A 27,801-nucleotide genomic window follows, 5' to 3' on the forward strand; every position below is an offset into this window, starting at 1 on the left:
ATGAGGGCCAGGCGCGGTGGCTCACGCCTGTAATCCCAACACTTTGGGAGGCTGAGGTGGGCAGATCACGAAGTCAGGAGATCGAGACCATCCTGGCTAACACAGTGAAACCCCATATCTACTAAAAATACAAAAACTTAGCTGGGTGTGGTGGGGGCCGCCTGTAGTTCCAGCTACTTGGGAGACTGAGGCAGGAGAATGGCGTGAACCCGGGAGACAGAGCTTGCAGTGAGCCGAGATCGCACCACTGAACTCCAGCCTGGGCGACAGAGCGAGACTCTATCTCACACACACACACACACACAAAAATAAATAAAAGTATGAAATTGTATTTTGCATATGTACTTAAAAGCTAACTTGAGTCAAATGTGACTCCTGGAGTAGGTCATTCCAGTTACCACTTACAGAGTCTTTCTCCTGTGCCAGGTACTGTGCAAAATCCCTTTTATTCTGTATAAGAGGTGGATATTATCCATATTTTGTAGATGAAGACACTGAAGTTCAAAGAAATGTCATAGCTTGCCCTGGTTGGGCACAGTGGGTCACACTTGTAATTCTAGCACTTTGGGAGGACAAAGTGGGAGGATTGCTTGAGGTCAGGAGTTCAAGATCAGCCTGGGCAACATAGCAAAGCCCCATCTCTACAAAAAGTGAAAAAAAAAAAATTAGCCAAGCATGGTGGCACATGCCTGTAGTCCTAGCTACTTGGAGGCTAAGGTGGGAGGATCACTTGAGCACATGAGTTTGGGACTGCAGGGAGCTATAATCGCACCACTGCACTCCAGCCTGGGCAGCAGAACGAGAACTTTCCGACTGTCTCATGAAAAGTAACAGGATTCAAATCCAGGTCATCCCTGATTCCAAAGCCTGTGCTGTTCTGGAAAGTTTAAAATGCTACTCAGATGTAAGGGATTTGTCACCAGGTTGTGTCCAAGATGACAGATTCCTTGTCTCTGTGCTGTGCACAGTCTCTCTCTTCCTCTGTGAAGCCTTGAACTTCAGATGTTCAGCACACATACTTGGTTAAGCTGGTTTCATTAGGTTGTGCAGAATAGGGAAGCATTGTGTAATGATCAACCAAAGCCAGTCAGATAAATCAAGTTGGACCTTCTCAAGTTAGAAAAAGAGATTTGTTTTCTTTGTAAGGAGATGGGCAAACATGGTAGAAAAGCCTGTTTGTTGGAGGTCACATATCTGGGTTTGAATTTGGGTCCTGCTACTTTCTGTGTAACCTTGAGCCAGTTGGTCTCAAATTCTTAATTCCCTCAATCAGTTAAACAGGTATAATATTTACCTCCAGTGGTTATTGAGAATAGTAAGTGAGAGAATGTGAGAAAAGTGCCTGGCATATAAGAGATGCGCAGTAATGTTTTTCATCCCTGTTCCCTGAGTGAATGTAACACTTAGGATACCAGACATTTCCAAGAAGCAGAGAAGATTTGGATCGTGGGGAGGGAACTCTCAAAGGCTAAGTCCAAAGAGGGGTTTTTTCCTACTAGCTGGACAATCAAACGAGTTGTAAAAAAGCTGGAACAACTCAAAAATAGCATTGGGCTGTGGGTAGCCTAGACCTCTATGTCAAGTTCTGGCCTTCAAAGCGTGAGAGGGGACAACATTGGGAGGACAGCTCATGGATCTAGAGCAGACTGAGGTCATTATGATTCCTCCCAAAAGAGGATAGAGGCACTGAGGATGTACCTCCATTTGAAAGCAAGGAGAGGCAGGACTTGTAGAGCCTCTCCCTGGCTGATAGAACTTGTGACAGATGTGTGCCTGTGCCAAACGTCAGTTTATCTTTTTATAAAGCAGGGGTCATGCCTCTCCCACATGTGTCTGGAAGTAGGAAGGGATTCATTAAGTTTTATGGCTTTATAATAAGCTGTTAGATGTGTCATGAGATTCATGGAAAGCCAGAGCTGGGCCCTAGGCCGGTGTACTGGGTTCTGTCCCCCAAAATGGCCTCTGCTGTCCCTTTGGGCAGCCCACAGTATCTATTAAGCTTTTTCTGTGTGCCAGGCCTACTTATCTAGGAACAAGTGTATTCAAGGCAAAATCCTCAAGGAGCTTATAGTCTAGTTCAGGAAATAATATAAAATGTGAAAAATGAATAACAGTAAGAGAGAATTGACTTTTCCATGAAATCTTGTAATTGAAGGGTCTGGCACCATCCTGGCCCAGAGTAGATGTTTATAAGTTTCAGGTTCCCCCCTCTTTGTAAATATAAGAGTTATCACAAGGCAAAACAGGTCCCCCAGTTGGCACAATGCATGGTACATAGAAGACATGAATGTTACTGGGTGTGGTGGCCTACGCCTGTAATCCCAACACTTTGGGAAGTCAAAGTGGGTGGATTGCGTGAGCCTGGGAGTTTGAGACCAGCGTGGGCAACGTGGTGAAACCCGTCTCTACCAAAATAAATTTACACAGGCATGATGGTGTGTGCCTGCAGTCCCAGCTACTGGGGAAGCTGAGGTGGGAATATCACCTGAGCCCAAGAGGTCGAGGCTGCAGTGAGCCTAGATCTTGCCACTGCACTCCAGCCTGGGTGATGGAGTGAGACCCTGTCTCAAAAAAAAAAAAAAAAAAAAGACACAAATGCTGTTCAAAGAATGATTGAATATGAGTGCTAATGGGAGGTTAGAGCAGAAAACCCACAGAAATTCAGAGGAAGGATGCACAGAGATCTGGGTGGTTTGGGAGAGGTTCCATGAGGAAAGTTGAAATGGTACTGATTGGTCCTGAAGGATGCATACAATTTGGAAAGGTGCAAGGGCTAATACAATTAATTGTCTCAGAGGAGACATTGTGAGGAGTTAAAAGCTCAGACTTTGGGTCAGACCTGGGTTCAAATCCCAGCTCCACCATATGCTTGCTTTGTGATGTGGGGCAAGTTCCATGGCCTTTCCAGGCCTCTGTTTCCTTGCTTGTAAAATAGGGATAATGATAGTCCCTACTTCATAGGACTTTATATCATCGTTTTGAGAATTAGATGAGATAATTCATATAGAGTGCTTATCACAGCTCTGTCAATAAATGTTAGCTTTTTTCATTATTACTGTTTTCATTTTAGTAGTGTTATTATTATTATCCTACTTATGCTACCTACTTACTTAACTCATCATATTCTTTATCACCTGACTTTTCTGCCTGCTGTAATTTCTTCATACATACTTTCATGCCTTTGTAGTAAATCACTTACAGACTCCTGGATTTGTAATGGTGTTTTGTGTTGCCATGTATTTGCGAATACTGTCTCCTTGCCTAGAATATCACCATCTTCCCTTCTGCTCTTGCCTTTTTCTGATTCCTTCCCGCTTGATGTTTAAGACTAATTCTAGGTGGGGCGCTGTGGCTCATGCCTGTAATCTTAAAACTTTGGGAGGCCGAGGTGGGTGGATCGCTTGAGTCCAGGAGTTCGAGACCAGCCTGGCCAACGTGGCAAAACCTTGTCTCTACTAAAAAAACAAAAATTAACCAGGTGTGGTGTTGAGTGCCTGTAGTCCCAGCTACTTGAGGGGCTGAGGCAGGAGGATCGCTTGAACCTGGGAGGTCGAGGCTGCAGTGAGCCAAGATTGTGCCACTGCACTTCAACCTGGATGACAAAGTGAGACCTTGTCTCAAAAAAAAAAAAAAAAAAAATTGCCAGGTGCAGTGGCTCACGCCTGTAATCCCAGCACTTTGGGAGGCTGAAGTGAGTGGATCACGAGGTCAGGAGCTTGAGACCAGCCTGGCCAACATAGTGAAACCCCATCTCCACTAAAAATATAAAAATTAGCTGGGCATTGTGGCGTGTGCCCGTAGTCCCAGCTCCTCAGGAGGCTGAGGCAGGAGAATCACTTGAACCCGGAAGGCGGAGGTTGTGATAAGCCAAGATCACACCACTGCACTCCAGCCTGGGCAACAGAGTGAGACTCTGTCTCAAAAAAAAAAATAAAATAGGCCAGGCGCGGTGGCTCACACCTGTAATCCCAGCACTTTGGGAGGCCAAGGCGGGCATATCACAAGGTCAGGAGATCGAGACCGTCCTGGCTAACACTGTGAAACCCCATCTCTACTAAAAATACAAAAAATTAGCCGGGCATGGTGGTGGGCACCTGTAGTCCCAGCTACTCGGGAGGCTAAGGCAGGAGAATGGCATGAACCCGGAAGGCGGAGCTTGCAGTGAGCCGAGATCGCACCACTGCACTCCAGTCTGGGCGACAGAGCGAGACTCTGTCTCAAAATAAATAAAATAAGATAAAATAAATCCTGTGACATTTCTTTCAGGAAGCCTTATGCCTTACTTGACTCCACAGTCTAATTAGATGTTACCTCCTTGGGATCCCACAGTACTGTATGTGCCTCTTTCACAGCAACGCTGTCTATACTGACCCCTGATTTGCATGTCTATCTTTCCTCAGGATATAAACTTTCTGAATGTAGTGACCATACTCTGTTTATTTTGATATTGCCAAATTCTAGCTTGTGTTTGGCATAGAGTTGTTTCCCAGCTAAATGTTGAATAAAAAACCAAACCAAAAAAACATAGCTAGTATTATGTGTGACATTTACTATATAGGTTCTGATTTAAATTTTTACATATATTAACTTATTTAATAATCACAGCAACACTATGGGGTAAGTACTATTATTCCTGCCTCCATTTTACAGGTAAGGAAACTGAGGCTTGCAGAGATTAAATAACTCTCCCAAAGCCACACAGCTAGTAAGTGGTGAAGCCAGTATTCAAACCCAGGCAGTGTGGCTTCACAGTTAGTGCTTTAACCACTACATTGTATATGTGCCTCTAGGAGTGTCACTGAGATTTATGATAAACATATATATTGATTGTCCAAGAAAAGGTGAAGAAACTTTAACCATAAGTCACAATTCCATGAACACATTTTAAAATAATTAGTAAATGTGCAGAGACACTGTTGAGAGAGTGGATGTTACTCTCTCATTTATGAAGGATTTGCTAGAGATGGTAGATTTCACCTGTTGTGAATTGGAGGAGAAGCATGGCTGGCAATTCAAAAGGAGGTAGTGTCTCTGGGGTACAATGGAGTAAACAACTTAGGGATATGTGAATGAATATATGAAGGAACACGTGAATGGAGAAATTCGATTTGCCCAATCTTTATTGCTCACCTATTATAGTGCTAAACAAGCTGATGATGATTCCTGTGCTTAGAAGCCTGTGTTCTAGCAGGTTATAACAAGATGAGTCTGGTTAAAGAGAAGAGCAGGGAAGTGGCTTAGATTATGGCATAAACTGAAGACAGAGTTGAAACTCAGAATGAAAAGTAGGAGTTTGCTGAGGGGAAAGCAATATATAAAGTGATTTGGGCTATAGAACATAAGACAGATTATAGATAAAAGAGCCCAGAAATAGTAAGGACAGTGGTAAAAAGTTAAAGGATCCTCCCTTTACCCAGTTAGCCAGGAGACTGAGTAAGGGACTTGGTGGTGGGAGTGGTAGAAGCAGGATCAATCACTTACTTATTAAGCACCTGCACGTGATTCAAAGAAGGGTAAGACATGGCCCCTTCCCTTAAGGAGTTTATGTTCTTTCTAGTTGTGAATAGAGAAAACATGTGCAAAAAAACCCCCACTATGAAACATTCAATTTGTGCTAAAGGTCCATGGTATCAGTGTCCTGGTATTTTCTCTCTTGTTATTTCATCCATGTGGATTTCATTTCCAAAGTCACTTCATGGTCTAAAATAGTTGTTGAAGTTTCAGCCACTGTTTGTATTCCAACTAGCTAGAAGCAGAAAGGAGAAAAGAAGGGTATATTCCCTCCCTTTAGTGACACTTCTCAGAAGTTGTGCACACGACTTCTGTTTACATCCCATATGGTCACATAGCCATACCTAAATGCAAGGGAAACCATACCTAAATACCTAAATGCAAGCCATACCTAAATGCAAGGGAAGCTGAGAAATGTATCAATTCTAGGCTGTCAAGTGTCCAACTCAACATTGGAGGTTCACTACTAAGGAAGAGGAGGAGAAGAGGTCGGGGATAACAGGCAGGTCTCTGCCATTTTATTCTTTAAATATTATGCTTGGAGCTCAAGAGAGGGGCTGATTATTTTAGGTTGGGTAGTCAGAGCTGCTGGATTTTAAGTCAGGTAGTAAGTAGTAGGTAGGGAGTCAGAAGATTGGGGAAACATCAGTAACAAGCAAATCCTAGGGTTAAGGAGTGGGAAGAGTGGCTGTCCCCGGAGAGAGATTCCACAGAGTGGGAGAGGATGAGGCTGGTCAGAGAAGCTGGGGCCAGCCTGGAGAGAATCTTACCTCAGAAGCTCAAGACGCTAAGAGCAATAGGCCAAGGAGCTCAGGTTTTCTCATATAAATGGTAAGGAGTCAAAAAAGATTTCTGAACCAAGGAGAAACATGATTTATGTGCTTAGAAGATTGAAAGTTTCATTCATGTGCAGGATGGCAGGGAGGAAAGTACTGGAAGTAGGGATGCCAGCTAGAAGCTTATCCCAGAGGGCGGCGAGTGAACAATAACGGCCTATCCAGGTGGTGACAGTGGGAACAGAAGGGGAAGTATAGATGAGAGACCTTGGGAGGGAGACTCACTGGGCCTCTTGGTATGGGGAGAGAGGAAATGTGACCCCAGAAATACTGTGTCCTCTGAGAGGTAGCACTGCCCGTTGGGCTCCCCAGGTGGGAGGACAGAACCTCATGAAGAGAGGGAGGTCGTTGGTTGGCTGCAGGGAGAATGCGAGGCTTTGCCCCAAGACTCCTTGGCTTTGGAAAATAAGCTGCCCCCAGCGGAATAGTTTCCATTCTGCGTAACTGGGGAGTGTGTGGGTCTGGCTAACCACGAGGAAGGGCCAAGGAGCCAATAGACAGATCAAGTTGCTGTGGCAGTAGCTTTTTACTAGGGCCTGGGTGCTCAGTTGGGAAGCGCTGACAGAAGCTCCTATTGGAGATTATGTATTTTTTGACTGGGCAGGCCAGAAAGGGTGGCCTTAATCAGGGTTTGGGGGCCTCAGGGTTACCTGCAGAGGTTATCTGATGTCAGGTATGAGGCCAACAGTGTGACAAAGGGAAGAGTTTGAGGCTTTACCAACTTTGGGGACATGGCCAATTTCCTTTGCCTTCTCAGGATCCAGTGGAGGAATTCTCTAGGGTGAAGAAGAGGCCCCAGGGGTATAATTGTATTTAGAAAAAGCCGTCTCTTTGTTTGAATGATGCTGGCCTTTTAGGACCTCTCCTTTATCCAACTTCCCTGGTGTGAACTGCAGAGCTCAACCAGAGACATCTGGTGAATCCATTTCTTTTTCTTCCAGGCTGCTCAGGGACTTGGCCCGTAACTGCTCAGCAAGTCATTTCTGGTTACAGAGTCCTCAGTGACCACAGAAGCACGTTCTCCAGACATGGTTCCGAGCCTGTGAGAGCTGGCTTTTCCCTGGCAGCTCATCCCCAAAGTGGTAGTTTCAATTAAACAAAAACAGCAAGCCAGATCTAAGCTACTACAGACACTTAAGGAGCACCCACTTTTCTTATGCCTTTTGTCATGTGGTACCTAAGCAGTTTGTTCAGATGTCTAATAGGGCAGCTGGGGCCTAGAGAAAGCTGTGTGTGGCTAGACTTGTATTATACTCACATGCTCCTGCGTGTGGGATGACATAAGGAGGGAGATGAGCAGTAATGGGGAACTGCCCTGGGGAGGCTGTAGAGTTGGGCAGGACCAGGGCTGGAAGCCTAGAGTCCAGGGAGGTAACTGCTGCCTTCCACCTTTTCTATTCTTGAGTACTTTGGTGTGGTGGTGGGGTGGTACAGCTGAAGTGTTTGCCCCTACTCTATTAAGGCAGGGCAGGGGGTTGCCTGTCCTTCCAGCCAAGTGTCATTGACTGTTCTGTGATTTCCTTTCTGCCACAGGATATAGATCTTTGCCCAGAACCTTTCACAGTTGACTTAGCCCATTTCAGGCTGTGTGTCTCAAGTTATCTTCTCCAAACCTGGGCTCTGGAGAGGAGGATGGGAGGGAGTCAAGGCAAGGAGAGCAGTCTTGAGCTTTGTCTCCCCAGGTTGGCGGCGAAGCCAGGCTTAGCCTTGGTCTGTGAGAGCTGCAGTGAGATCTGACCATCCATCTGTTCCATTTCCTTCCCTGTGCTACCCCAGCCAGTCACAATGCTGGGGAAAAGTGTGGGTGTTTGGAGGGGCTGCCGTGCTTCCCATGTCTGGACCTTTTAAAATTTTAGCTCTTGGACCTTTGATCAAACTCTCTGATTTTTTTGATTCCCTTTTACAAAGGATTGCAGTTTTGTGGGGAGTTAGAAGGAGCTGTGCTGGAACAATGAGATAAACAAACAGTGACATGGAGGCGGCCGCGGCGGCAGCAGCAGCAGCAGCAGCAGCAGCGGCGTAGGCAATGGGCTGGCCCGGCTGGCCTGCCGTCTGGGCGGGCTGGGTGGAGGAGGACTCCCGCCCTGCACACTAGCCAGCTGGCTTGTGTTAAAGCGCTGGCTGAAAATAACTCTCATTGTCTGGGAGCTGCTACTGCGGCAGGACTGGCTGTGGCCGCCAAGGGGCCAAGGCAGCAGGAGCTGGTACCTCCCACCTCCTTGGGCTCTCGCCCTTTGGGAGCAGTGCCCAACTGGCCACAGCTGTGCCTACTGCCCACCAGTAGAGACATGTGGAGGCCGTTCCTTACACTCTGTCCTTTTGGCAGCTAGTAATGGGCCTTTGTGCCTTGTGTTGCCTGCTTTGCCATTGGCTTGGGGCAGATCTGTTGGTTTGTGAGGGGGATCCTAGTGGGAACATGGGAACATGGGGTGGGAGCACGGTGTTACAGCTCCTCCTTCAGCAGTCTTCTGGACTTCCAAATTTTGTGTCCTCTTGCCACTTTCCATCTCTGCTCATCTGCTCAATGGGCTGATTTGTGGATGCCAGGGAGGACTTGGACCTGCGGTCAGGGGCTCAGCAGCACGTTGCGAAGTGTGTGGTGCCCAGGACGGCATTCATTTAATCTGTGGGGCAGTTTCAGATTCAGTTTCTCAGGACTCCCTGTCCCCATGGGCTGAGCATGGGGGCTGAGGCTACCATACTTGGAGAAGACAGCCATAGGAAACCTGGTGGGAGGTGGTTCAAGAGGGAAAACATTAATAAAACTACCTCTCACTTTCTGTATTTTCTCAAAACAAACAGTCCCTGCTGGAGCTTCCCTAAAGCCTCCAGTTTCTTTCTCAGGAACGTTACAAACGTCTCTCTCCCTGTCTCTCGAAGCTGTGCCATTTTGGTCTCTGTTCCTAAGATATATCATGATTGGGACCAACAAAAACAGTTGGGAATTTTTGGTAGTTCCTATTTCTGTTTGTTGGGTTTTCCCCAGGCCTGGCTCAAGAAGACTGTCAGAGTAGGGGCGAGTCCCAGAGCAGAGCTCACAGCATTGAAGGAAACTCCAAACCCGACCGGCATTTCCCTTCCCCTGCAGTGGGAAGGAAACGAGGAGGGGCTCACTGGGCTGAGGGTGCAGATCGGGAAAGGGAAGGGAACCTCTGCCACCAGAGCTGCCTCCCTCCTCCCTGGCTTGACTGGGGCTGTCAGGGGTCAGGTGGAGAGTTAGGAAACCTTGCTGGAGGAACCGGGCCGTTGCTCACATGCACCTCAGTGTGCAGGGAGATTTGCCTGGCCTCAAACTGGCAGTAAAACCAGAGGAGCCTTGCTGGAGAAGCACCAGCTCCATGCCTTTAGGCTTCTTCCCGTTATAGGTTTTTATTATTAGACGTTTTGCTGGTTCCCTGTGATTTAGGAATCACTCCCAGAGTTGCTTTCAGTTTGAATTCATCTTCCACTTTTCCTCACATCTCCTATTGTAACTGTTTTGGCTGTGACTTACCTCCCTTACTTCTTCCTTGGAGTCTCTTGCCATGTCCCCCACCCCTCAGGATAATGATATTTAAATTGGCACCTAGTCTTAGAGGAAGCCAGAGCAGTTATCAGTGAAAGGATAATGGATTGCTCTGTAGGCAGAATGTTGAGAAGCAATTGCTGAAGGTGGGATGGAGGCAGAGAGAGAGAGACAGCCTAGAAGCAAAAGGGCAGGTCCCTCAGACATCAGAACATTACACAAGATTTTCAGGAGGAAGTGGGGCGGGGACTGTGTTGAACACCCACAGTGTTCCAGACACATACAGACATAAAATATTTATCATTTAATCCTCAGTTAAAACCCTGTGAAGTAGTGAGATTATCTCCAGTTTATGGATGCGTTCACCAAGGCTCCATAACTCTGAAGAGCCCAAAGTTGATCTTGGGCCCTCTGACTTCACCCACATTTAGTGCCCTCTCCTTTCCAAGACAGCCACTGCCTCCTTTCTGCTCAGCAAGGGTCTCAATGAGGAGTTAGCAAGAACTTAACTCAGCTTCTGCCTTCTTGGAGCCTACAGTCTCTGTGGAACCACTGAAGAAAAAATATCAAGGAAACAAACCCTTTTGACTGAGACCGGAACTGTGTCAAGTTTGCTCCTTTGCTGTCCCCGGAACTCAGGAAGTTGTCATTCCTAAGGGCAGAGTGGCTTCCTCAGGACACTGGAGCCCTGCCAGACTCACACACATTATCAGGTGGAGGCAAAAGCCCTGATGTCCTTGTCTAGCAGGAAGACAACTGTCCGGGCCAGGCTCTGGTTTATGCCCCCTTGGCAGGTGGCTCCCACTGGCAGCCAGTGACACGTTTCTTCTGAGAATGCTGGAGCTTGGGGAAATTCCCCTTACCCATCTCCTTCCCCATCACACTTCAGCCCAGAAGAAGCAGAGAAGTCTGAGACCACTGTCAAGAAAGTGCCACCCAAAGCTCTAGAGAGGAGGATGTGGCTGTGGTCAGAGCAGATTCATGCCTCTACCACCTGTTTCCATAATTTGGGGTCACTCCTTCATGGGGATCTAGAGTTTGACTGGGTCTCTGCTGTGCCTCTTCCATGCTCTTAGGCTGGGACTACCCAAGGGAGTGACTTTGCCCAGTTTTTCAAACCGAGGGGACCAAGTGTTTCCTCCTCAGTTCACCTGGTGGAGAAGTGTAAGCCACAGCAGCTGACAGTGGGTGGCTGAGGGAGGAAGTTGGCATAGACAGGATGCGATGTCTGCCACAGCAGTGCCAGGCTGCCCCCTCCCCCATTCCAGCAGCTTTCTTCCAGGGGAGACAACAGAACTATTTTCATGGCACAGACTTAGGAGAAATGGTCAGATGGCAGCGATGTGTTTAGGATATGCACAGAGCCAGGACCAGTCCTGAGGACTGTTTCTGCTCAGTTCTGTCTTGAGTTCAGCTGGCAGCAGCCTGGCCCCAGTTAGGCTGAGTTAGGAGACCTGCTCTGGGTTGACCTTTGAGTCCTTGTTTTGTTGAGGCCTCTTGCTCCTATCCTGCTGTCCACATGGATATGCTGAGATTGGCCCTTAACAAAGTAGTTTCAGAGAGAACATTCCAGGCTTGTGTTTGACCATCTTGCCATCCATACTACATAGACTGTGAGGACTCAGCCTCACTTTCCTGTGGAAGTTCAGGCAGATGCATGGGGCAGCAGGAACCACAGGGAGAGGTGTGATGTGGGGCTCTCTTCCCCTTCTTTGTTTCTCTCACCTGCCCCACTTTATAAATTCTTCCATGTATAAATTCCAACCGAAGACTTCAACCCTACTTCCTTTTTGAGCCATAGTGACCTCATTTCCAGCTAGTAGCTGGGCTTGTAGCTCAGACCTGGGACCTCTTACACATGGTTTATTATCACCTTACTGCCCCCACTAGATGCATGTTGGGAGCTGGAGATGGTAAGAATAGACATAGCACTTTAGGGGCTAGATGAGTATACAGCTGATTTAAGAGTATATCTGCGTTATGTTTATAATAAATAGTGTGACAGAATAAATGTTTAAGGATTTTCTTTTGATTCCATCAAAAGTTGGAGGACCTCCTTCTAGGATTTGTTTGCTTCTTCTGGAATAATGCAGGGCCTATGTGACTCCTCAGGGACCCTGGATGCACACAGTTCGTGTCCCCAGGGATGAGAATGCCAAGAACTGGGCAGAGGTAAATGAGTGGTCATGCTTGGGTTACCAGAGAGTTAGAGCTGAACTTGGACAGTAGCTAAAGGAGAGAAGGATGAGAGGCAGCCTTCTAGGTGGCTGGCACTATGCTCGGGAAGAAGCTGAATTTGTGGGAAGTCACATGGGTTATCATGCAGCTGCAACACCTCGGGTAGGGGATCATATTTGATTCAAGATTACAAGGGAGCAGGTACAGTGATCTGATTAAAGTGTCAGACTGCCTTTAGTCTTTTTTGTTTGTGTGTTTTGTTTTTTTTGAGATGGAATATTTCTCTGTTGCTTAGGCTGGAGTGCAGTGGCGTGATCTTGGCTCACTGCAGCCTCCACCTCCTAGGTTCAAGCAATTCTTGTGCCTTGGCAACCTGAGTAGCTGGGATTATAGGTGTGCACTACTGCGTCCAGCTAATTTTTGTATTTTTGGTAGAGACGGGATTTTGCTATGTTGGCCAGGTTGGTCTTGAACTCCTGGCCTCAAGTGATCTGCCTGCCTTGGCCTCCCAAAGTGCTGCGATTACAGGTATGAGCTACTGCATCTGGCCCAGACTGCCTTTAGAGGTAAAGGCTGTGACCTGGAACAAAGACAGCCAGACTGATGAGAAGAAAGGTTTGGCTGAATGGGGATAAAGGTAGGGAACGTAGCCTCTAGCATGGGTAGGGCTAGTCCATGGATGAAGTCCTTAGGCTTCACCCACTCATTCTCTCATACCTTATTCAGTCACCAAACAGTGGTGAACAAAATAAAATGATTCCTGGGCTGTCCTTCAAATAGCCTATATTAGAGTGGCTTGCCAAGGGGTTAGGGTGCTTTGCGGTGTCTTAATTAATTGGGAGATGTGTCATTAGTAATTTGCTACTAACAATTAAAGTCTGGTACTTTTGTGAATTTTTGCCTAAATATTTTTTTCCTAAAAAAATTTTAGCAGTTATCTTATGCTAATGTTCTTCTCATTCACTTGTATGCTGATATGGGCAAGAGGGTCACAGTTATAGCATCTACATAGGTTGTGGGTGGCTCAGGATTCACCCATGGGAGTGGGTGTTGTAGGCAAGTTATCTGTCTCTCAGGTTGTGGGGGAAAAGCAAACTGAAAAAAACTGCTGCTTTAACCTGGTGGTTTTTCAAATTTTTTGACCCGTCTCATGTTCCCATCACATTTTATGGTATGATGTATGTATATGACACATTTGTGTATATACATAAAATATAAAAGAAACTAAAGCTTCACAAAGCATTATTTATACTTCCTATTTGCAATGAATTCTGGTATCTTCTATTCTATTTTAATCTGCTCGTTTTCATTTAAAATAGAGTTAATTTTGACTCATTAAACTGATTCTACGACCAGAGGTTTGGAAAACATTGCTCAACCAAACTCAACTAAATATGAAGGGGAGGCTGGAGGACTACTCCACTTTTCCAAGCTTGCCTTATCAGCGATGGAGTGTCAGGGTGAAGTCTGAGGGCCCAGTAGCGGAAAGGTGTGGGCGGTCTAGTCCTTCTGTTTTCCAGATGAGGGGAGGTTTCAGCCTTGTTGACTCAGGTTCTCTCCTCAGAGCTCCATGAACCTGCCTCCAGACAAGGCCCGGCTTCTGCGGCAGTATGACAATGAGAAGAAGTGGGATTTGATCTGTGACCAGGTATGGGGTTTCGGAAAGAGGAGGGAGGTGGGGAGTTGTGCCTTGGGCTAGCTAAGGCTGTGGGGCCAGAGACATTGAGTGCAGCTCTGGGTCCCTTGAGGAACCCTGGCCTAAGCTTGGCCTCATCTGTGTTCACTTTCTTTTCCAAGAAGATTCTCGTAACAGAGACAGAGCTAGCAGGCCAAGTTCTCCTCTAGCTCCCACAAAGAGCTGTCTTGATTTCTTCCAATGGGCAATAGTATAAGGGGGTTTGTATAGATCAGGGGTATAGGATTGGCTATGCAGGTTCAGGGCTATGCCTGGCAGGGTGCTCAAAGGACTGTTGATCTCTCACTCTGTCTTAGCCCTGGCAAATAGCAGTGTCTTTCTCATTATCTCGGGGCCTCTAGGAATGAGAAGCCCCAGGCTCTAGTCTTTTGTTCCAAAATCTCAGAAGAGTCAAGGTCTGAAAACTCTCCCTACATTAACTGTGTTGAAAGCTAGAAGAGAATAGAAATCATTACTTTGCTCAGAGTTGAGAATCTTCTAACACATATGACCTGGCTCTTTCCCTTGCATGCATTTGAAGATCATGAGTCACGAGTCCGTGAACTCAGACAGGCCTGTATGCAGGGCTGGGAGAGTTACCTTTTACCTTTTTACATCTTGGTAGAGATGGAAGTATCTGGCAGTGTGGGTAGTGTGTTTACCCAGCACTTTGCCATGTACAGTTTTATTATTTCTTTTCAGGCTCTGGGTGAAATAATAATAGGTAATGTTTATTGAGTGCTTGTTATGGACCAAGTACTCAACACACTGAAATACCTCATTTAGTCATCACAGAACCCTCTGAGGAAGGCAGTGTTGGCATTTTACAAATGAAGAACCCAAGGCTCAGTAACTTGCCTAATGCTGGTAAGTGATGAAGCCAGGGCTGAGCTCCGGCAAGCAGATGCCAAGTCTGTGCTAACTGTTCTGTTCCACTGCCTCCCCAGGTCATGCTACTTGACATAAGCTAGGAGTATGCTTCAGGGATCTTAGTCCAAGTCCCTTCTCCACCAAAGGTCAATTTCCTTGTGTTCTGCGTTAAGAGGAGTTGGTTAGCACCTGCTTGGGGTTTGGAGAATAGTAACCCTTTGGTATTGAGGTTCTTTAATTGATGATCTCTCAGTCTTTTCTAGGTCAATTTCAGCTGTTTCTCAGACCTTTCGTTTTTTTCTTCTATTTGTTTTTAGGTCCTATTCTCTAACATTATATCATTCTCCTGGACATTTTTCAGCCCCTCCACTCTTCAGATATCCAGCTCTTCAGATATCTTGGTGGTGGCAGCCCTAATAGGACCAGAATGCAAAGGGGTACTCCCTGAGTTTCTTTTTGGGTCAGATGAAGGGGTTGGGCCAAAGTAGGGCGTGGTCCCAGGCTCTGTGTAGAAGGGAATCGAGGGATGACCTTGCTGAACGCAGCCTTCAGTATTTGAGGTTGCTTTGGATTGCTGGGGTCTGGGCAAAGAGCAGTGTTTGCAGCCCTGAGCTGTGTCAGCTCAGCAAAACCATTCCAGTCCCAACCACAGAGTTCATTGCTGAGAAAGTTGGATTCTACAAGGCCAAGCTCCTCTCCCCTTGGCATTCCTAACCCATATCCATTAGTTGGCCAGGCAGTGAACAGCATTTCCCAATCATATCTTTTTTTTCTTTCTTTTCTTAGGGAGGGATCACACTCTGTTGCCCAGGCTAGAGTGCAATGGCATGATCATATCTTACTGTAGCCTCAAACTCCTGGGCTCAAGGGATCCTCCCACCTCAGCCTAAGTAGCCAGGGCTACAGGCATGTGGTAACCACCATGCCTGGCTAATTTTTTAAAGTTTTTTTGTAGAGACAGAGTCTTTCTATGTTATCCAGACTATTCTGAAACTCCTGGCCTCAAGCAGTCTTCCTGCCTTGGCCTCCTAAGCCCAATCAATTATGTCTTTATTTTGGGTGCTACTCACAACTCTGTAATCCTCAATATCTTTGTAGCAAGCAGCACACTTTAAAAATACTTTTTGACATAGAAAAACATTTTAGGCTCAGGGAGCACTAATTGGAGGAGGAGGAGATGGCAACAGATGGCAACACCTGGGGATAAGTCAAGGAAGGTAACCTCAAGTTTAAGTGATGTCTAGAGCCAGGTGACAACTTGAAGAGGCTGAGTCCCCTCACACTGAACACTATGAGTGCTCTTCTTCCTCAGTGCCCTCCTCAGGTCTCTGGTTGTCTTTGTGGATACGCATATGCATGTTTCCCTTACAGGAACGATTCCAGGTGAAGAATCCTCCTCACACTTACATTCAGAAACTCCAGAGCTTCTTGGACCCCAGCGTAACTCGGAAGGTGAAGTATGAGGCAGAGAGGCCCCGTCTTGCCAGCCTTTATAGTCCTGTGGGGTTTGGGGGCAAACCCTTTGACTTGGATATTGGACATCTGTTTCTGAGCCTTGGGGGCTGGATTTCAGGGTTCTGTGGCCAGGGGCCTGGAATGGCTGGCCAGTAATGGAGGGAAAATCTATAACTGCCCTCTTGTATTCTTCTCCTTCTCTACGCTTTTTTACAGAAGTTCAGGAGGAGGGTGCAGGAGTCAACCAAAGTACTAAGAGAGCTGGAGATCTCTCTTCGCACCAACCACATTGGGTGAGTTGGATTGGCCGCAGTAGCCTCTTCACCTGGCCCCAGGCTGTTGGCTGGGCACACAGGATCTGCTGTCCTCTGGGGATGGTGTTCCTGTTCATCTTCCCTGCCATGAGGCAGAGTTGCCCCTTGAATGGCTTCTGGCTCCCCAGAGCTTTGGACTGTTTCTTTTCTGACTTTTCTGCCCCCTCAGCTCTGCCAGCTGCTGACTAGATGTTTCTGGCAAGCTTGAGGCCTCTCCTGGGGTCCTCCGCCTGTGGCTTTGAGTGGAAGACATTCCCACAGCAGTTGAGACTGGAGTCTGCCTGTGGCCTGGTGCTGGGCCAAGCGAGGCCCAGAGAAGGCTGAGGGTGGGGGGAACATACTGTATTGGGTAGCTGAGACCTACTTCCCGTTCTGTGACTATTTGGACTTTTTGGTGCCTGGGAGAAGATAATCTTAGTTCATGAGCAGAAGAAGCTTCCTTAAGCACCAGGAAAGATGTAAGGCAATGGGGGCCAGGAGCTGAATGTTTTCTATATTCACAGACCGTGGTGCTCCCAACCCATTGACAGGGCCCTTAGGAACTGTGTGAGTCTTTTTTTTTCCGGTCCCTGAGTGGGAAACCAGGAATTGCTGAACAAGCAAAAGGCTAATGTGTGAGGTACAGTGAAAGAGGGTATTGGCCTCAGTGTTACGAAACTGTAATCAGCAAAGATATATGAAAGTGAGAGAGAGAGAAAGTGTGTATATGTGTGTGTCTGTGTGCTCATGCAAAAGGACAGTGAGGGACATGTGATGTAGAACTGCAGGCGGGGTTACAGACCTGATGGAGGGCCTGGCACAAATGTCCAGTGCTTATGAGTGAGCAGTGGAGGCCCGGGTGGGGGTGGGGTACCCAGGCTTCCTGACAGTGGGGTAGAGACAGCCAAATGACATCATCAGCCTTTCCCCTCCTGTTGTAGCAGCAGCCCTCATCCACCCCCAGGGCAAGCCTTCCCGGGGTTCTTTAGAGGGAGAGGACACCTGTGTGTGTAGCCAGTTGTAGCAGCAATCACAAGGGAAACAGCACAGGAGAGAACAGGAAAGGGATGGTTCCTGGCCTCAGTAACTGTGCTCTGGTGGCCCGAGTATGGCTTCTGTAACTCATCTGTGAATCAGACATTGAAAGCCAAGCCACTGAGAAAGGTGTGGCCAAGCCTCTTCCTTTGTTTGGTGAATCCTTCATGGAAGGACAAAGTGGCAGGGGCTGCTTGTGTGTGAGGGCAAGAATGACACCAGTGGCAACCCTGAGTGCTACCTGCCACCCGAAGCCACCTATCACTCTGCATTCCTCCATAGTCCCTTCTGTCACTCTCAGCCCTTCTGTCTTCTTTTTGTTTGTTTTTAAAGACAGGGTCTTGCTCTGTTGCCCAGGATGAAGTACAGTGACGTGATCATGACTCACAGAAGCTTCAGCTTCCAGGGCTCAAGTGATCCTCCTATCTCAGCCTCCCAAGTAGCTGGGAACACAGGCACACACCCATGCCTGCCCATTTTATTTTATTTATTTATTTATTTATTTATTTATATTTTGAGACGGAGTCTAGCTCTGTCGCCCAGGCGTGATCTCGGCTCACTGCAACCTCTGCCTCCCAGGCTCAAGCCATTCTGCCTTTGCCTCCTGAATAACTGAGACTACAGGCGTGTGCCACCACACCCAGCTAATGTTTGTATGTTTAGTAGAGACAGGGTTTTGCCATGTTGGCCAGGCTGGTCTCAAACTCGTGGGCTCAAGTGATCTGCCTGTTTTGGCCTTCCAAAGTGCTGAGATTATAGACGTGAGCCACTGTGCCTGGCCTGCCTGTCCATTAAAAAAAATTTTTTTTTAGTAGAGACAGAGTCTAGCTTTGTTGCCTAGGCTGGTCTTGAACTCCTAGGCTCAAGTGATCCTCCTTAAGAATCCCAAAGTGGAGCCACTAGTACCCAGCCTTGTTTTCTTGATTAAGTCTTGCTGTAGTCATCTGAGGATGGGGGTGTGCTTTCATTGGGAGAAGGCCACAGAGCAGTTTATGACAGTCCCTGCTGCCTGCCCCCTCTACCTGGTGCCTGCTGCTCTGGCTGCTGGCCAGGAGCTAGGTCCAAAGCAGCGTGGTTCCCAGGCCTGGGGCCTCTTGGCAGTTGGCACACAAGTTAGAGGTCCTGGACGTGGTCCTTTGTTCCCGGGGAATAGCTCAGTGCCTGGCATTTTAGGCATGCCTGCCATCTGAACTGCAGCTTCTCTGGGTAGAGTTATGTGGAAGGATCCTTCCTGGATTTCTGGGACGCGTTTGTCAGATTGTGGGTGCTTCAGGGTGGAAGGAACCCAGGGCAAGGTGGGGAGAGGAGGATCCTGCTTTGGTCACAACCTGATCAGCCCCAGGGCTTGCAGAAGTTGGGTGTGCAGGAGCAGCAGATGGGAACTCAGGTTCTGGAGAGGGACAGGCTGGGAAGTGGGATTCCGGAGCCTCTCCAGCTCCTCTTTCCCTGGTTTGTATTGGTTTCTGTGCCTTGCCTAAGCACCCTTTAACCTCTCCTCAAAGTGTCAAGATCCCGAAATAGCAGTATAGACTCAGACAGGAAATGAGAAGGGGGTGGGGAGCTGGAGAGCAGACAGACAGGAAACGGGAGGCCTGTTGGCCCCCAGAGAGGAAGCTAACTTCAGGCAGCTCCGGTGTCAGTCAGCTTCAGCCAGAGCCTGCTGCCAAATCTCAGCTGGGCCTGGTGTTGTAGCTCCAGAGTCTCTCCGTAGCTTGGGGTGTGGCTGGCCAACATGGCGCTGGTTTTCCAGCTGTTGGGGAGAAGAGGCCCCGCACGGCAGTTTGGGCAGAGCTTTCCTATAAAGACCCCCAGAAATTCTGAAGGAGTAGAGCACTCTAGATTAGGGTTTCATCCTGAGCGTTTTATGTTTCTGCTATGGAATGAACCTGTCATGTAACAGTTCCCTAGATTTGCCCTTGACTTTCATTCCAGGAATATCTCAGCCCAAAAGGACTGAAAGCAGAAGGGAAAATAATGCCCTGGGATATGGTCCCTAGGTGCTTTGTTGTCTACCTTCCTGGCTGAGGGGGGGCCCACGTCCTCAGGTTGACTCGGAGTGGTCATAGACATCCTGGAGTTCCTCGAGTTCCTGATCACCCCCATGCTTTTTCAGGTTCTGACAAACTCGACATGACTAAATACAGAACTCCTATACATCTCTGTTTGCTCACTGCTTTCCAAAACTCCTCTCCTTAAACTTGGTAGAGAGTGCTTTGCCCCAGGATACTTCTGTTCCAGAGCTCTCCTTGACTCTTCCTGCTGGTGTCTTGACAGGCTTCAGTCAGGTTGGAGACTTGCTGGCTTCAGTCAAGCACAACTCTGCACACGGGCCTGTGGTAAATGCTCTTGATACTTCCTAAGTTCTTCCAACAAACACTGAGCAAGGACATGTGGAGGGATGCAGAAAATAATTGAGCCAGGGTCTGGCCCTTAAAGAGGGAGTACTTGAGAGCTTGTTTGTCTAAAGCACCTTCGTGATAAAGCAAGTGGTATTAGAAGGGCCTGTACTTTCCCCATCCCTGGCTTCCCTGCCTAGGGGAAGTCCATGACCGTGGATGGGTCTGTCATGGGTTTTGATCTTCAGAATTTTCCTAGCCTGGTGCTGGGTTCCAGGAGGAGGAGGTGTTGGATCAGAGGCATGTCACCCTCCTGATCCTTGACCCACTTTAGCAGACCCCTTCCACTGTGTTTCCTTTATCTGCAGGTGGGTACGGGAGTTTCTGAATGATGAAAACAAAGGCCTGGATGTGCTGGTGGATTACCTGTCCTTTGCCCAGTGTTCTGTCATGTGAGTACCACCCTGGGGCTAAGGTTGGGGACCAGTTGGGGGAGGACATAGTTCTATTCTGCTTTGATAAGGAAGGGTGAGAGTTCAACAATGAAGATGGAAATGGGAATCCTGGACAGGAGGGAGTAGCCCAAGCAGTGGTGTGGAAGTAGGCAGGCAAGCCCAGAGATGTCTGGGGATCAGTGAAGAATGGTACTAGGCTGGAGTAGAAGATAAGATGCATTTTGGAGAATAGGAGAGAGAGATGGAAAGGGAGCTTGGAATCAGAAGCCAAGGCATCCAAATGCCAAGCTGTGAGCAATCCAGGGAAATGTCCTGGCTTCTGGTAGAGATGCCTTGGTGGGATCCATTCATCTTTGCAGAGTTGAGTCTTCCAGAAGCAACTTTGGGTTTCCAGACGTGAGAGGGTTATTACTCCAGGTCATTGCTGAAGAACCCAGGAACAGTGAGCATGACCTTTTGACCTGGATAGAAAAATGAAGTATTCAGGAGTCTTTTTCTAGCAGGCATGGGGGCTTGGAGGCAGCCAGAAGTGAGTTAGCACAGAAAAGGTGGCCTGGTATAGTGGAAGGAATGAGAGCTCTTGAGTCAGACAAAGCTGAGTTTGGGTCTCAGTTCTGTTATTTACTATCTGTGTGACTTCAAAGCAAGTTTTTAATCTTCTTCTATGAAAGGAGATCCACATTCCAGGGTTGTTGTGAAAATTAGATGATGACATGTTAAAACACTTAGTATTGTTTGGAACATACTAGGTCTGTATTGTGGTAGCAGATCTACTGTTAATTTCATTATTATTATTTAAAGTGGCATACCCTACCACAATTACCTGAATATATGGAATTACATAATAAACATAATGACCAACACATTTAGACTTATACCTAGGACAGGTCAGCATTAGGGAGACCAGTCTTCCCGGTTTGCCCATGACTGTCCCTAGTTTTCCCCAGCGTCCCAGGAAACTCCTCCATCCTAGGACTCAGCCCTAACATTTTTTTGAGACAGGGTCTTGCTCAGTTGCCCAGGCTGGAGTGCAGTGGCACAGTCTCGGCTCACTGCAGGCTTGACTTCCTGGGCTCAAGCAGTCCTCCTGCCTCAGTCCTGCCTCAGTCCTGCCTCAGTCCTGCTGAGTAGCTGGGACCACAGGTGTACACTACCATGCTTAGCTAACTTTTTGTGTGTTTTTAGTAGGGATGGGGTTTCACCATGCTGCCCAGGCTGGCCTTGAACTCCTGGGCTCAAGCGATCCAGCTTGCCTCGGCCTTCCAAAGTGCTGGGATTGCAGGTGTGAGCCACTGCTCCCAACCAGCTTCCACTTTTCTAACTACTGTCCTTGCCCCCTTGGCCATTCTTCTTTTTCCAGCAGGTCTTCAGAGTCATCTCCTTAGGAATTTGAACTGATGCTTCTTCTACGTTCAGTGCCTCTCTCACCTTTTCCAGGTTATCCTCTGTTAAAGGCAAGAGTGGCCCACTTTCATTCTTGTCTCAGCAGAAGTCATACCTCGTGTGATTGTCCTCTCTCTTAAAAAAATTCTTTTTATAGAAAGAAATGAAAAACATTTGGTGAAATAATTTTTCTTTAAAAATTCAGAGCTTTTATAGTAAAAAATGTAGCTCATTTTTCCAAATAAGCCTATCTCTCTTACTTGAAAAGCAAACAAATTCCAGCCGCCCTAAACCAAGAGTACCCTGGAACCTCAGTATTGTAGTGTCCATGGCAGTACCTTTGACCCTGTTTTTAAAAAAGAAGGACTCTGTGTGGGGGAGAGAGTGTGTGTTTTGGGAAGGATTGAGAGGGAAAGGGTGAGGCCAAATAGAGTTTGAGTGAAGATACTTGTTTGTAAACTGCATATACCAGTACAAGAGGATACAGTGTTGTTGCTGATGGAGTCAGCAAGCTGTTTCCCTGTCAGGAGATTCCTCTGATGTCTACTTGAGAGCCCCATTAAACACCTCCTGATCATGAGGACACTAAAGCCTGCTCCCACTTCCTTTGGAATATTCTGACATCTGTAGATATCCCTTCCTATTCCAGAAAGCCTCAACCTCTGTGCCTTTGACCCCATATCTGAGCAGAATGCTTCTTGGGGGAGAAGAACCTGTAGGAGATGCTCCCTTAGTCTTTAATGACCTACATGGAGGAAGAGGACAAGAAGGAGAGGGACAGTTTCTCAGAGGAGTATATCCTGAAGTGAGGATGTATAAGAGAGGAGTCTCTGTGAGTTTGTGATCTTGGCCGTCTTCCTTGTCCTGGCCACACTGACAAACTGCTGATGGTTGACTGGGCGCAGTGGCTCACATGTAATCCCAGAGCTTTGGGAGGCCAAGATGAGAGATTGCTTGAGCCCAGGAGTTTTAAGACCAGCCTGCACAACATAGCAAGACTCCATCTCTACAAGAAAATCTTAAAAAATTAGTCAGGCATGGTGGCACCCACCTATAGTCCCAGCTACTCGGGAGGCTGAGGCGGGAGGATTGCTTAAGCCCAGGAGTTAGAGGTTACAGTGAGCCACGACTGTGCCACTGCATTCCATCCTGGGCCACAGAGTGAAACCCTTTCTCTAAAAAAAAATAATAATAATTGCTGATGGTGGAAGACATCTGGTTCCAGGATCAGGAAGTGACAAACCATTCAACTCCTGCAGAGGCTAGACTACAGGACCCTGGTCCACAATCTCAACTTATAATTTCTTCCCCCAGGGCAACTGAAGCCCAGGGAGCCTGTATACCTGAAAAACCTAGAAACCTCAAGTAGCCAGAACCATAGAGAACCTGGTCATTAAAGCCCAGTGCTAAGATGGGGCAGTGGTGCTCCTCCAAACAATAAAGGACTGTCCCACTCTGGGTTTGGCAGAACCCCCTTTCCTTTCCATTCAGTCCTGCCATCCACAATCAACTGGACTCCTTCAAGGCACTGAAAGGCCCTTTGGGTGCTGGCATTTGCCAACTAGCAAGACCTGCAATTCGCCCATTCCCCACCATTCCCTCTACGGGGGCAGATTCTTCATGGGGGGGCCACAGCTTCCTAGAGATGTTCCATCTAAGCTGAGAGTGCAGAAAGACTGCCAGCTCCTGAGTGGCCCATGGGGAGGACACTCCTCCTGGAGTTTCCTGGCCAGTGGGGAGCAAAGGAGTTGGCCTCCATCAGCTTCCCATCTCCTTAGACTCCCCTCCTGGTTGCTGCCTGTGCTTCTTCTGCCACTGTTCTGTGTTAGTGGCTCTTCCAGCTAGGATCAGGTCTCTGCTGCCCAGTTCTGCTTTTTCTCCTTGCTACCCCTGCTTCTTGTTGCCCTGGAGGCCTGAAGGGTGGGGGTAGGCTCGCAGGGGGCCTTGGCACTGAATTTCTCCCGCGTATGTGCCTGTGTGTGCGCACGTGTGTCCTTTCATGCTCCAGGTTTGACTTTGAGGGTCTGGAGAGTGGTGACGATGGTGCATTTGACAAACTCCGGTCCTGGAGCAGGTCCATCGAGGACCTGCAGCCACCCAGCGCTCTGTCGGCCCCCTTCACCAACAGCCTCGCTCGCTCTGCGCGCCAGTCTGTGCTCCGGTATGTGTGCTCTTGCTCTGCCCGCCTGCCTCCCACCCTACCCTTCAGTGCAGGTTTCAGGTTCAGCGGTGAGTGCTCATGCTCCTCCCTCCACTCTTGCTTCCAGGCTCAGCTCTCTTGCCTTCTGCCTGCCAGTCTGTCTCTGGTCTGTCCTCTCTGTCTCCTTGACTCTGCCCAGCGGTCTGTCCTGGGTAAGTACATGGTCTCAGCTGCACTCACCCCACATGGGGTTCCAGCTCTCCCCACTCCTAACCCCTCTCTGGGGGGCCCCTTCATTCCTCACTCACACTCTGCCATTCCTCCTGGGTCTCTTGAGCAGGGCACATCTCATACAGGTCCATGGCCTTCACTGGGTGATCCAGCTCCTACCCTCATTCTGTTTCCCTGTAGTTCTTCACTCTGCCCCTTCAGCTGCTTGGAGACCAGCTCCCACCCAACCTGGCTGCCCCTTGCATTCCCTTCACCTCTTCCTTCAGGCCTTTTCTCTCTAAGGTTGCAACGTGCTCATCTGTCTGTCTGCGGTGTCTAGAAAGCTGTCCTGCCTGGAGGTAGGCGGATGGACTGGATGACTTCTCAGAGCCCCTTCCTACTCTGGGAGGCTTCCCTTTGGGTCCAATGGCCCTTTCCTTGGTTTCTATCTCTCTTGTGGCCATGCTTTTCTCCTAGTCTCCTTTGGGTTGTGTCCCTTGGATACTGTTGATTATTCTTGTCATGCATGAGCAGACAGTGTCTCCTCCCTTTTCCATGAAATATCACTGAGAGGGTGGAGGGGTAGTGCAAAGCCAGACACAGCCCTGTGGCCCCACTAAAGCCTTTGGGGGTCGGCTCTGCCTTTTCTGTGATACAGAAGTGGGATGGGAACCACGATGCTCTTGTCTCACAGATTGTGCAGAAAGTGCAGCAACTGGAAGTGGGTGGAGGGAATGCTCAGATGACTGTCTCTGGACCCATCTCAGGGACTAGGAAGGCCTACACAACTACTACTTGTATTTTGAAGGATCTCTAGGTTTGGGGCACTGGTTATAAAGCCGGGATCCTGAGTAGTTGCTGATAAAGGCCTACTTAAGGAGGTGAAAACAGGCTGAACACTCTACCTCCTGCACGCTGTCCCTCTTGGCTGTTAGTACTATTCCCTATTTTTTGCCACTACTAAGGAGCAGCCTGCTCTCTGGGTGATGGTGAGTGCCCCTAGATGCTTCACTGGCAGCCTCAGCTCCCACCTGACTGCCTGGCCCATCTCCCCAGGTATAGCACTCTCCCTGGGCGCAGGGCCCTGAAGAACTCCCGCCTAGTGAGCCAGAAGGATGACGTCCACGTCTGTATCCTTTGTCTCAGAGCCATCATGAATTATCAGGTAAGGGGGAAGCACTAGTCGTGGGTGCTCTACCTCTTCTGCCTCATCTGCAAAACCAGGAGAGCTAGGAGGGCACCAGCTTATAAAAGACAGGTTTGCTGGTGGGCCTATGGTCAAGGAGATCTGCTGGGCTCTCTCTTTCCCACCATCAAGGTCTCCTCCTTCTGTCCTTTCTCTTGTAGTATGGATTCAACCTGGTCATGTCCCACCCCCATGCTGTCAATGAGATTGCACTTAGCCTCAATAACAAGAATCCAAGGTGAGTTCCTTCCCTCCCCTTTCCTCCTCACTCTGTTCAGGGCTCTGGATATCTGTATTCCATGTATTCCTGACAAGTCCTGCCTAGCCTTGGAGTCCTGTCAGAGCCTTGGTTTGGACCCCCTCACCTCTGCTGGAGGAGAAGTATCCCTGGCTCTCCTCTAGTCTATACAGCTTAGTAAAGGAGCAAGCCCGCTTTCTCCCACCCTCTCTCCTCACCACTGAGGCTTTCTCCACTCTCCAAAAGGACTTACCCAGCCAGGGAAGTGAGCTGTGTAGTTGTCAGGATGGGGAGCTAGGGTGTTAATCTTCCTTCTTCACCCCTTAGGACCAAAGCCCTTGTCTTAGAGCTTCTGGCAGCTGTGTGTTTGGTGCGAGGAGGTCACGAAATCATCCTTGCTGCCTTTGACAATTTCAAAGAGGTCAGTCTTTTGGCTTTGCGTGTGTGTGTGTGTTTGCAGGGGAGAAGGCAGGGAGCCAGGTAGGTAAGCACCATTTCCTGTGATCTGCAATGCTTTTTAACATTCCAGTGCTTGGCTAAGCAACCTTTCTCCTGAACTCCCACTGTTTTTAATACCAGAACTTTAGTCTTACTAGATCTTCGGGCCAAGAAACCTCCTGATTGGCCAGCTAAAGATACCCTCAGCTAGCTGAGGGCTATAGTCTAATGGTCCTACTTGGGCCCTGCATCCAGATCACCTAAGGAGCTTGTTAAAAGTACAGATCCCTGTGCTCTAGTTCAGACCCATTAGAGGCCTGAGTATATGTACTTAAGTGACACCCGAGATGGGAATATGATGCGGTGAACCACTGGTAGAACCCAAAGCACATATGTTTGAAATGGGAGGAGAAGGTAAGCAAGGATGTCTCCTGGGTTGTTGGCTGTTACTGGTGAGGAGAGAAGGAACTCCTTTGTGGCATTTGCCCCAGCTCCTGGGCCTGCCTCTGAAACCCGTATCTACTTGAGCACAGGATTCTTCGACATCCAGCCACAGCTGGTGGTCCCACCCCTTCCTCTTCTTTGGACCTCTTCCCTAGCGTCCATTGTTCAAGCCAGGAAATGGCTCTTCCTCCTTGAAGCCCAGAGGCTCAGAGGAGCCTCTAGACCCCTCTCAGAGAGGGCTTTCCTGTACACTGGCCCTTCCTCTGCATCCCCACTAGGACTGCAGCCTCCTGTCTTAGCCATGGCCTTCCTCCCTTCCTCCTTCTTTCCCTCCTCCTTTTAGTAACTTGGCAGCATCACATCCCTGTGTTTCTTCTTGACCTATCCCCAGAGGCACTCAAAGCCCAGCTTAAGGGCACAGGCTTTACTGAATTCCCTCAGCAATTTGGTGGGGGACCATAGACCCAGAGCCAGATTGTAGGTCCCAGTTTTCTTTCTTTTTTGAGATGGAGTCTCACTCTGTGGCCAGGCTGGAGTTCAGTGGCACAATCTCAGCTCGCCACAACTTCCACCTCCCGGGTTCAAGCGATTCTCCTGCCTCTGCCTCCCAAGTAGCTGGGACTACAGGCATATGCCACCATGCCTGGCTAATTTTTGTATTTTTAGTAGAGATGGGGTTTCACCATGTTGCCCAGGCTGTTCTTGAACTCCTCACCTCAGGTGATCTGTCCATCTTGGCCTCGCAAAGTGCTGGGGTTATAGGCATAAGCCACCGCGCCCGGCCCCAGGTTTTCTTTTATAGTGTCCAGAATGCCCTATTTCATATATAGAGTTGTGGTTAAGCTTGGTCTGAACCAGTCCTTTGCCATGATGTTCCTGGGAGCCAGAGCATAGGGGCTTGGGTTCTGCACAGAGCAGATCCTTTCACTGAGAAAGTTTGCTCATTCAGGTATGCAAGGAGCTGCACCGCTTTGAGAAGCTGATGGAATATTTCCGGAATGAGGACAGCAACATTGACTTCATGGTGAGGAACTGGGCCTGGGTCCAGCACCAGGGCTGTGCGTTCCTTGACAACAGGGGTGAGGCCAACAGCGTATCTTGATATTCCATGTAGAGCCCAGAATGATTCTATTCAGCAAATGCTTCTTGTCCACCTGCCCACCCCAGAGAGCTCTTAGAAATTTCAGGACATCATTTGTCTATATCGGATCTATCTCCTTTTCCTCTTTTCTGTGGCCTTTTTGTCCTTGAATTGGATCGTTTTTGAGCTGCCCTCCCTTTCCTAAGCTCTTCCTCTAGCTTCTCTTCCCCTCAATGCAGGGTTTTCGGCTAGGTAAGGTTTCCTTGAGGAATACCTGCTGATGTACAAAGGAAATCAGAGAGCTATATCTTCACTTACATCTGTTTTTCATGTAATTTACTTGTCTTTATACACTGAATATTAAATGACTTTTTAAAAATTAAAATGCTCTTATTGCCCCCATAAAGGCTTAACTCTTTAATTGACTCCCTGTAATTATCCACATGATGATGATATTCTAACAGCCACCTATCCTCCTGGTCTCTTGGCTCTCATCTGCCCTTCCTGTTGCTGCTTCTCTGGGCCTCCTCTT

At 48.2% G+C, this 27,801-nt stretch overlaps 1 protein-coding gene across 3 annotated transcripts in view; it reads left to right on the plus strand.

Moving 5' to 3' along the window:
* The window catches only part of FMNL3 (formin-like 3), a 68,049-nt gene that overhangs the window by 24,045 nt on the left and 16,203 nt on the right, over window positions 1-27,801 (plus strand). For 2 of the 3 annotated variants that reach the window (XM_011964910.1, XM_011964902.1), the window contains exons 2-10: window positions 13,595-13,678; window positions 15,947-16,027; window positions 16,247-16,323; window positions 20,063-20,146; window positions 23,541-23,693; window positions 24,939-25,047; window positions 25,230-25,306; window positions 25,634-25,727; window positions 27,138-27,212. In XM_011964910.1, the coding sequence (XP_011820300.1) occupies window positions 13,595-13,678; window positions 15,947-16,027; window positions 16,247-16,323; window positions 20,063-20,146; window positions 23,541-23,693; window positions 24,939-25,047; window positions 25,230-25,306; window positions 25,634-25,727; window positions 27,138-27,212 (834 nt within the window). The remainder of the gene's footprint in view (window positions 1-13,594; window positions 13,679-15,946; window positions 16,028-16,246; window positions 16,324-20,062; window positions 20,147-23,540; window positions 23,694-24,938; window positions 25,048-25,229; window positions 25,307-25,633; window positions 25,728-27,137; window positions 27,213-27,801) is intronic. The other variant, XM_011964919.1, reaches the window with a different exon arrangement.

Source organism: Mandrillus leucophaeus, unplaced genomic scaffold, assembly GCF_000951045.1.
Source record: "Mandrillus leucophaeus isolate KB7577 unplaced genomic scaffold, Mleu.le_1.0 Scaffold118, whole genome shotgun sequence".
In the NCBI taxonomy this organism is placed as follows: Eukaryota; Metazoa; Chordata; class Mammalia; order Primates; family Cercopithecidae; genus Mandrillus; species Mandrillus leucophaeus.